The 9318-nt window shown below is 42.8% G+C and overlaps 1 protein-coding gene across 1 annotated transcript in view; it reads right to left on the bottom strand.

Moving 5' to 3' along the window:
* Window positions 1–9318, bottom strand: part of CDC14A (cell division cycle 14A) — a 66479-nt gene extending 57161 nt beyond the window's left edge. Inside the window, 2 exon segments of the mRNA XM_075098243.1 lie at window positions 8133–8223; window positions 8663–9318. Of these exon segments, the coding sequence (XP_074954344.1) occupies window positions 8133–8223; window positions 8663–8768 (197 nt within the window). The 5' untranslated portion in view covers window positions 8769–9318.

Consider the following 9318-nt stretch of genomic DNA (forward strand, 5'->3'; position numbering starts at 1 on the left):
AGGCACTTTCTGTCACTGTTGCACCAGCATTATTACCCATACAGCAAACACTGACAATTCCTGGGTTATTTACATAACACTGTAGGCAATATAAACCAGCCATTGGCTTCGTTGATGAAACACTCTGGTAGACAGGTGAGGGAGAAAGGTTAACTTTCTCCACTTAATACCTCTAAATTGGTATAAGCTTGAATGTCCTTTTTTTAATGGGGCTAAGTGAAACAAGTGCTTTACAAACCTCATAATCAGAGAGTTCACTGAAAGATAATACAAGGCTCTGTACTGAAATTAATGAACTCTAATCTACAAAACCCTTCCTCAGTTTATATCCTTAGAACTAAATACAGTTTCTGACATCTTTAAAAAGAAAGGTTGAATCTTATGCACCCTCATACTTTTGTATAACAGGCCATTTTTGTACTTGAATTAGACACACTTGATTCTGACTTACCCAGAGGATTTTCTTCTTAAGAACAGAATTTTGACACAGAGATAAACAGAAGTGGAAGATGGGAAACGGGGGCTATGGGGAAGAAATGGCACACAAAGAATGAAGGATCTTATCTGGCAAATGTTGAAGATAAACATAAAAGAAATATCTTATCATATGATAGTCACTGATAACCTACCCAATATCATTTTACTTCCATCTCTTTTACAGGTAATAGACTTTCTTTGTATCTAGATGTTTTAATAAGCATTTATACATAATAAGAAATCAGAGTGCCTCTGAAGCTTAAGCCAGTTAAGGGAGACAGTCATTTACAATGGAGGTGGGAACCAGAGATGAGGAACAGAAAGCAAGTATGGTATTAATCTACATTTAATTATATTTTGTTTTAATCAAGTACCTAGATGATAGCTTAAATTATTCTTCCCCCTCATCCCATGGAAACTTGCTATCCTTGTCGTTCTCAAACTAAGTAGCAGCAAAACCCCAGAATATACTAGATGAATATTTAAATACACTACTTCAAAAATACTATCATAATGCTACCTGGAAGCAGTACCATAAGTTTCTTGTATCTGTATTCTCCTTAGAATAGACTGCAAGAACCACTCCTTCCTCTCCATTCTTACAGCATAGGATCTGTTTGCTGTATTGCGGCATAGGAGCGGTCATCCACCTAGAAAGGCCAGTCCATAAAGAGCTTGTTGCTCTACTGCCACACAAGCAGTTACTGTGCCTTCTTCCAGGGAATTTAATGGTGACAGAAACATAGTCCGCAACCCTGTAGGACACCAACTCAAGTTTTTTCTGACTGCAGTTTCAAGGGATGCCACGTGAAGGTGCCACGAGTCAGCTCAAGCCTTGGGCATCTCTTCTGAATGTTAAAGTCACTTTTTACTGAGCATTTGAATACCACTGACCCTAGTACAGCATAAGAATGACAAACAGCTTTCATGTCTTGAACTACTGGATGGAGCCTGGCTATGGTCAATGAAAGAATACTGTAGCTTAGCAGACTTGGAAACTAATTGATAACCTCCATATTAACATCACAGTTAATCTATTTATGACCAAGGTATCAAGTTGTCTTTCAAAGATAAATTGCATTACTTACACTTTACCCCAGAAGCCCGATAACTTTCCCCCACAGATGAAAGCACTAGAGCAGTAGTTTTATAGTGCCATTCACTCACAATTTTATGATAGAGCAACAGGAGGCACGGACGAAAGGATAGGAGATTCCTATCTGAAAAGCTATTTCAGGATTCTTTTCTTCATGACAGACCAGTGTAAGTTCAGTGTCATCACTACCCTGAACATGAGGGCATGCATTGCATTCCTACCAGGCTGTAGGCACTTCCAACAGTTTGAACATGGTCCCAAGCCTAGTTACCATATCGGGGGGGTGGAAGGACAGACCCACCAAATCAGTTCTAACAGTGCAATAATGCTCAGAGGGCATGATGTTACTTGCATGGCAGCTTACTCAATTATTGGTTTAGTAACTTGAGAACAGAGGCACAGATTAACAATTGCAATCATTTTCTGGAGTATGTACATCAGAATTGGAGTACAACTACTCTTTTATGTAGGAAGCTAGCCTCCAAGAAGGCAAACAACCATATAAAGTAATTTTACTGCCAAACAGCACCCCAAGCTTGCGATTACTCAAACCGAAACAAACCACAAGAACTTCAGGAACTAGCAGAAATACAGCTTCCTAACTGCAAAACTACACTATTTTTTCAGCATGTTATGAAGATCCAGCTTACTATTAAAATTCAGCAATGAGACTGAATTAGAATAAGAAAAAAAATATTCTCCACTTGATGTTTCTCTCCCCCTTTCCTAGGCTGGATTACTGGAACATTCAGGTCACTGCACTGTAAGGCCCTAACCGCACGTGCTCTGAATCCAGCCACCAAGCAGCACCAGAACCAGCTACTGCAGAAGCAGCCAACTGGCTACTACAGATAAATGCTTTAAATCATAAGCTGAACACATCTACAAGCAACCAAGTTTCTGGATGAAAGCCAAGAGGCTCAGTCACGCCTTTGTTATAACCTAACTGCTGAGCGGGAAATCCTACCTTTTCTTTCTCCAACTCCCATTTCCCAGAACGCGTTCCTCCTTCCTACTTCTCAAGCACACAGACAAAGTGGGATGCTCAACAGCACCATCTCCCTGCTCTAGCCCCACCAATTCCAGTAACACATGAATTGCTAGGAGCTTTCTTATCTGGGCTGAGACACAATCCCTAACACTTAATACTACTTAAGGGTTGCACACTTCTGAATAGATGAAGCAAATACTTGCTGTATAAACAGCAAATATAACCCTAGATTTTATGTATCACCTCACTGCTCTTGCATCTGAAGGAAGGAATAACGCAGAGGCTCTGGATTATGCAAAACATGAGGTACTCACACCATTTCCCCTTGATTGTTCCAAATCCTCCTCAAGATCCTGATTCTTCAAAATCCAACAAGGACACATAGATCCAAATTATAGATAATGAGACAGCCATTCCAGATATATGCATTTTGATACAACGCTCCTTGATGTCAAAACAAAGGATCAGTGAAGAGGTTCTCCCATAAAGAGTTTCCCTATAGAAGATACTTCAGCTCACATTAAAAACCTGTTCCCTATGGGGAAAAAAAAAATCAGCTAAACAGAGGCCAAGTTTCTCATAAGGGGTTTCCCATATAAAGTTACACTCCTGGCTGGTAAAAAATTGGAGCCTAGAAAACAGATGTTTTATCCTGGTACCCTTTTACTGCAAACAAAAAAATCCTCACTACTTTTGGCAACTGCTTTTATCCTTTCTGTAAGAAGCAGCAAAGGCAGATATAGCAAAGCAATGTGTAGGTATAAAACTTATGAAACTCTTGGACTGGAGAGAATACCACAGGTGTTAGGGGATAGCACTCTACAAGTTTCAAGTATAAAATTATGTCAGTAGCTCCCATCTGAAGGAAAAGTTGACACTCCCAGTTCTTAGATCTTCTGATATTCTTGTTTGCAGTGAATTTAAAATCTCTCATTTTAAGATGGAAACCAAAATAAAGCTGGAGTACTATTCTTAATAGTCATCTGTAAGAATTAAGCATAGAAAAGCTGGTATTGGTAGGTGAAGTTTTCCTGCTCTGTATTTACATTCACATTGAGAGATGGTAGAAATTGGGAATCTTTCTGGGGTTTTTTTGTGGACTTCTTACTAAGTTGCCTTGGTCATCTGATGGTCAAGTTCAAGTCCTCAAAAGCTACTGATGTGAACAAGGAGCTCCTTGTTCTCTGCCTAAAGAGACAGCTCTGTTTTAACAAGGCTAAGTTTAAGTTTTCTTTTTCCTTTCGAATGATACAAGCCACAGAACGATGGAGAAGTTCAGGTTTCCTATGCAAGTACTGTTACTGGATAGCCACAGAAAAGCAGCATTTAACCAAAGCAAACACAAACAAGTTAACCCTTACTCTCTCACAGCAAAGAATATCTGCTTCTTTGCCAATACACACGCAGCAAAGGAAATGAGTCCTGCAAGACAAAGTCCAAACACTGCTCATTTAATATCATTGCAGCTAAGCATTTCAGAGTCTTTCTACTGCTGCTTGGACTCAAAGCAGCCAACATTAAGACTTCTGTGAAATGGGCAAGTAACATACCATGGCGTGAAAGGAGTTTTAGTGTAAAACATAGGACATACAGAGAATATCTTATTAATTACTTTTACAGCTGCTCACAAGATGTCATAGATCTGAAAAGCTGTTTATATGAGAGATCTAAAATCAGAACAAATGACTGAATAAAAGCATTATGATTTATGAAAGCTGGCATTATAATTTATCAGCAAGAGACTCCTGTTTCTCATTATCTAAACTTTAATTTTGTTTGAAAAACTACTCAACAATAAAAAGGACATAAAAAGTTGCTTTGATAAAACATGTGAAAGCCAAGTTAACCAGTCAAGCGTAGTATTCTCAACCCAGATCTGTTTACTGAAAGGTGAAACATGAAAGACACTATTCTTAGAGAATAAAAAGCTTCTTACTAGTGCCTAACTCATTAAAATTGAAGTCTTGCCAAGGCAAGGCTTGTCTATTTGCCAAATGACAGTCTTCATCAAGCTGGATTATTTCTCATTAACTGCATTTTCCTGAAGTAGTAGTTACCTGCACTACATTACCCTGAAAAATTTTATTTCCCTGTAAGTGGAAGCGCAGGCTTTCTCAGAAAGAACCTCAGAGTTTCAGAAAGAATGACAAAATCTTACAGAAACAGAACAATCAAAGAAGAGGATTCAGAATTTGATAAATTCATTCAGGTTTCTTGTTCCCTCAGCTGAGGAATTTACATACCATTTCCCTAGCATAATAGGTTCAAGGTTAAATTGCAGCACATTTAACTGAAACAGTGACAGTTCTAGTAGCGAGCTCCTAGTCATCTAGCATTTGAAATATTCTTAAAAGCATTTAAGCCTATCTTTATTATTTTTGAAAGTGTGAACGTTTAAATAAGCGAAGACAGTGTTATGAATTCATTAGAACAGTTGACAACTTCAAGTGAAAACTGAAGGCTAAAGCACTCCAGATTACATAACCACACTTTGTGTACAATTTAGTGATAAATCACATGACAAACTGCAAGAGCAAGTCAGCATTTATCAGACCAAAACTTCCAAAACCCTTAGATCAAGTGCTACAGCTGTTTTGTTTAATAAATGGGGTATACTATTAACGTACACTGTATTTTCCTTATGTCTCTTCAAGGGTGAGGGGAAAAAGGGAAGCTAGACAGTGAGGTTTAAAGCAATACATGATCCAATAACATGGGCTCTGTAATCAGCCCCAAACCTACATATTCATGAGGTTTTTCAGATCATATATTGCTTCAGTGACAGCAAACTGACACCTCAGTGAAGTCAGCTAAATAAATTTCTGTAACACTCCCTGCTTAAGAGTTACCACTGAAGTTCACAGAGTAACAGCCCAAAGACAAGCAGTGCACTTCCACGCACAATGAAGTGTCTTTGGTCACTAGAATGAGGGATCTAAACCAGATTAAGCCAATAAACAGTCATATTAACAGAATTACTTACGTACCTCACAGGTGCAGAGGATTTTATGCTCAACTAGACATCTCCTATCCTCCTTCTTGTAACAATCTGAAGAACTCGTGCTTAAAAGCAGCAGTGGCCATGAAATGCTGATTAGCTAGAACAGCACAGGCAGGCCATTTGGAACGAAGACTCTGGAAACCACTGTTCTGAGAGGTTCAAAACTCACTTCCAAATGTTTATTTTGCTATCATGTAACAAAAAGTTCTAATCACTTCCTCAGAAAAAAAGTTGCATTTTTTAGGCCGAGGATCCAATCTGGTGTGCTACAGTTAAACTCCACTGCTACTTACAGACAACCCGATGTCAGGCCCCTCACTTTGCTGTGCAGCCTGTGAAACGTAACAGGCTGATGTCAAGCTCAGTGGTGAGCATAATGAAAAGTGAAGCTATAGCAAAAATCAGTATTTCCCCCAAGAACCAAGAGAACCATTCTATTCTTCATTTTGCCTCTAGCTTTCCAATTTCAGAAAGATATTGGAAAAAAAAATATAAAATTGTAACCCTACCGACAACTGTTTTTACTTCCTTGAGGCAACATACACTTCCTTGGAGATGAGAGGGAAAAGAAAGAGGGGAAAAGAAAATGAATATAAAATCAGGCATTGTTTTACTACCAAATATTGCGCACACTGATAGTGATGGATGCTGCAATACAAACATGAGGGGGAAAGTTTAGCACTGGTACATAAGAGAGTTCAGTCATTACACAAAAGTCATTCCTATCACCTGGTAACTCATTTAATTTCTACCTCATATGTTTTAGCATTTTAATTTGAGAACACAAAGAGGAGAGTACTATTATGGCATCAAATATAGGATGATACCTTTAAAAAAGGCCAAATAGATTACGAACTATCAATTCAGAAAATACAAGTGTTAGTTACACATCCAGAATCTTTAGATATGCCCTAGAAGATAAAGGAAACTTTGCTTTCTTCCATTATCTCATAATTATATCTGGTATCAAGTTACACCCTGGTATGTAGTTAACAGGTAATTGGGTTAAGGAGTATAAAGGAAACTCAGTAAGTATACACATTGAAGAAAATTACTTTTTTCCTCCCCAAATTCCTTTGTGCTTTTTTAAAATATGATACTGTCCTCACACAATATACCCCAGTCCTTGGTTAATACAATCATCTGTAACTAACAAAGGTACAGAACTGCTCCCCCTTCCCACCGCCAAGGTCAAATCCCACATAAGATTGCTTCACCCTTCCTAGAAGCATGTTAAGAATTAGAAACAAAATACCTCAGGGTCAACCACAACACAAAAGTCTTAGAAGACATACAAGATGAATTTTTTTCCTTCATTAAAGAAAGTGGAACACATTCAAATAACACAAATTGCTCAGGACCTTCTCCAGCTGAATTCTGCTTTTAATATTAGGTCAGCCTTGCCTCAGGGTACTCCTGTGGTCCCTTCCAGCCTAAACGAGTTAATGATCATTACAGAACCTACTCCCAACCCAAGCAGTTAATTACAGGAGTCAACTTTGGGAACAAATCGTGGGGAACTCCAGTAGAAGACACACAGCTTAAGATAATGAAGGCTCAAACACATGTGTACAAAAGAAACCCCGAAACTGTAAGCTGTGCATAGAAGGAAGCTGGAAGCCAGGGAGGATTGGTTTACACATCCACAGAAGCAATACTGAAGTCACTGGAGGAGGGCAGGAAGAATGGTTGATGCTCACAAGTTCTTCGACTCATATGGAAAGAGAGTTATATTTTAAATAAGACTACATTTTTTGTTTCACTTGTGCTGCAGCAAACCCCTTGTCAAGTGGCTAGATCTATCATCACACACGAAACAGCTGATCTGGGAACACAGTGTACAGCAACTACTTTTTAACTGCAGCATAGAGCGATTACTTTATTTGTTTGGTGCATTTTATGCCCTTTCATAGTAATCGCACTACAAACAATTTTACTGTTGACCTTCAACGTGCTGTCAGTATCTTCCAAACACACAAAGCTTTTCCTTCACAGAAAATGCTTTTTCTGCCATTCTGAAGCTACAAAAGCCAGCAGGAAGTGCTAATCCCAAACCTTCTACAGACATCTAAAAAAAGTTGCAGATGTTCTTCAAAAGTGCACTTAAGCTTTGCAATCTTACGATTCTGTATACAAGGTGATCCCTTCACACTCTCTATACAGGAAAATAGATATAAAACAAACTATTGTTTCATCTATTCATACCAAACAACAGCCTTCTATTTAAGACACCATTTAATAAGATGTAATTAATCTTAAGAGATCTTCTCCACCTTATAAACAAATTTTACAAAGCTCAGATATCCTTCCCCTAGCTCAACCCAGTTTAAGCCATTTAACTGGTCTTGTAGCTGTTTTGGGCTTTTGGCTTTTTTTTTTTTAACAGCAGTCTTGTTAAACTAGTTTCAGCTAATGTATAAATATATTCCGGCTAACTTCGTACCCATGCTTTGTGCGAGTAGCTAGATATGACAAGGATATTTTATGGAGCATTGAAATACATTGGGAAGAATCTGAGGCCATCCATCACCTTGAATATGCAAACCCCAACCGATCGCAACACTTACTTTTCATAGACCAGCTCCTCATCGGTACAGAAGTAATGGGTATTTACGGTACTTTTCGGTTTGTTTCGTAAAGTCGCAAAGTACAACCGATCTGAAAGAGACGGGAGGGCAAGAGTGTAGGGGGGGCAGAGCAGAGGGACCCTGCGGCGGGGCCCGGCGCAGGAGGTATGAGCCCCCACGGGTGCCCGCCGGCCCCACGGGGACCCCCGCCTCGACACCCCCCGGGAGCGGCGTGGTTCGGACCCAGAGCACAACAAGACATGGCAACAGGTGCCGTCCCCGCTTCTCACCGGAAAAGAGAGGAGGAAGGAACGGCTTAGGCGTGCCCCGCGGCGGCGGGGGGGGCCCAGGCAGCCCGTGCAAACCGCAAGGCAAGGGCGGGGGGCGGACCACGCCGAGCCGGGCCCGCAGCGGAGCCGCGGGAGGGCGGGAGAGAAGCCAGCGGGTTTCCCCTCTGAGGGAGGCTCCGGCGAGCGGGACCCCCGCGGCCGGGGGGGGAAGGGAGGGAGGGTTCCCCAGCCCCTTCTCACCTTTCACGAACTCCGAGGCTCCCCCCAGCACTTCGGAAGCGGCCGCCGCCGGCTCCATCTTAAACAGGGCGCGGAGCAGCGAGGCGCGGGGCGGCTCCGCGCTCATGGCGCTCCGGGGCGCGTTCGCCGGGAAGGCACCCGTTGCCCGGAGGAGCCGCCCGCCGGGGGCCGGGCTGCTGGGGACCAGGCTGCCGCAGCCCGCATAGGAACGGGAGCGGAGGACTAGCTCCGGCGAGGCGGCGAGCGAGCAGGGCGGGCCCCCGCGGGGACTTCGGCTCCTCCCCAGCCCGGGGACGCCCCCGGATAAAGAGGGCGGTTTCCAGGCGACCGGCGGCGCTGTAGCAACCGTCTCACCGAGCCTTTGTCTCACCCGGCCCGGGGCCGAGGCGTGCGAGTGACCGGGGCCGCCTCCGGTCCGGCGGCCCCGCCTTCCGCCTCACAGCGGCTAACGGCCGGCTCGTCAGCGCCCCTGGTCCGTCCGGCAGCGGCTCTGCGCCCGGCGCCGCGCCGCCTGGCCCCGCTCCGCCCTGCGCCCACGCCCGCCTCTTGCTGCAGCACGGCGCACTTTCTCCGCGCCCCGCGGCGCTTCTTTCTCCACCCGCCCGAGGGGCGGCCGGGGGTAAAACGCCCCACGGAGACGGGGCGGGGGAGGGTCT

The sequence above is a fragment of the Phalacrocorax aristotelis genome, chromosome 6, assembly GCF_949628215.1.
Source record: "Phalacrocorax aristotelis chromosome 6, bGulAri2.1, whole genome shotgun sequence".
Classification (NCBI taxonomy): Eukaryota; Metazoa; Chordata; class Aves; order Suliformes; family Phalacrocoracidae; genus Phalacrocorax; species Phalacrocorax aristotelis.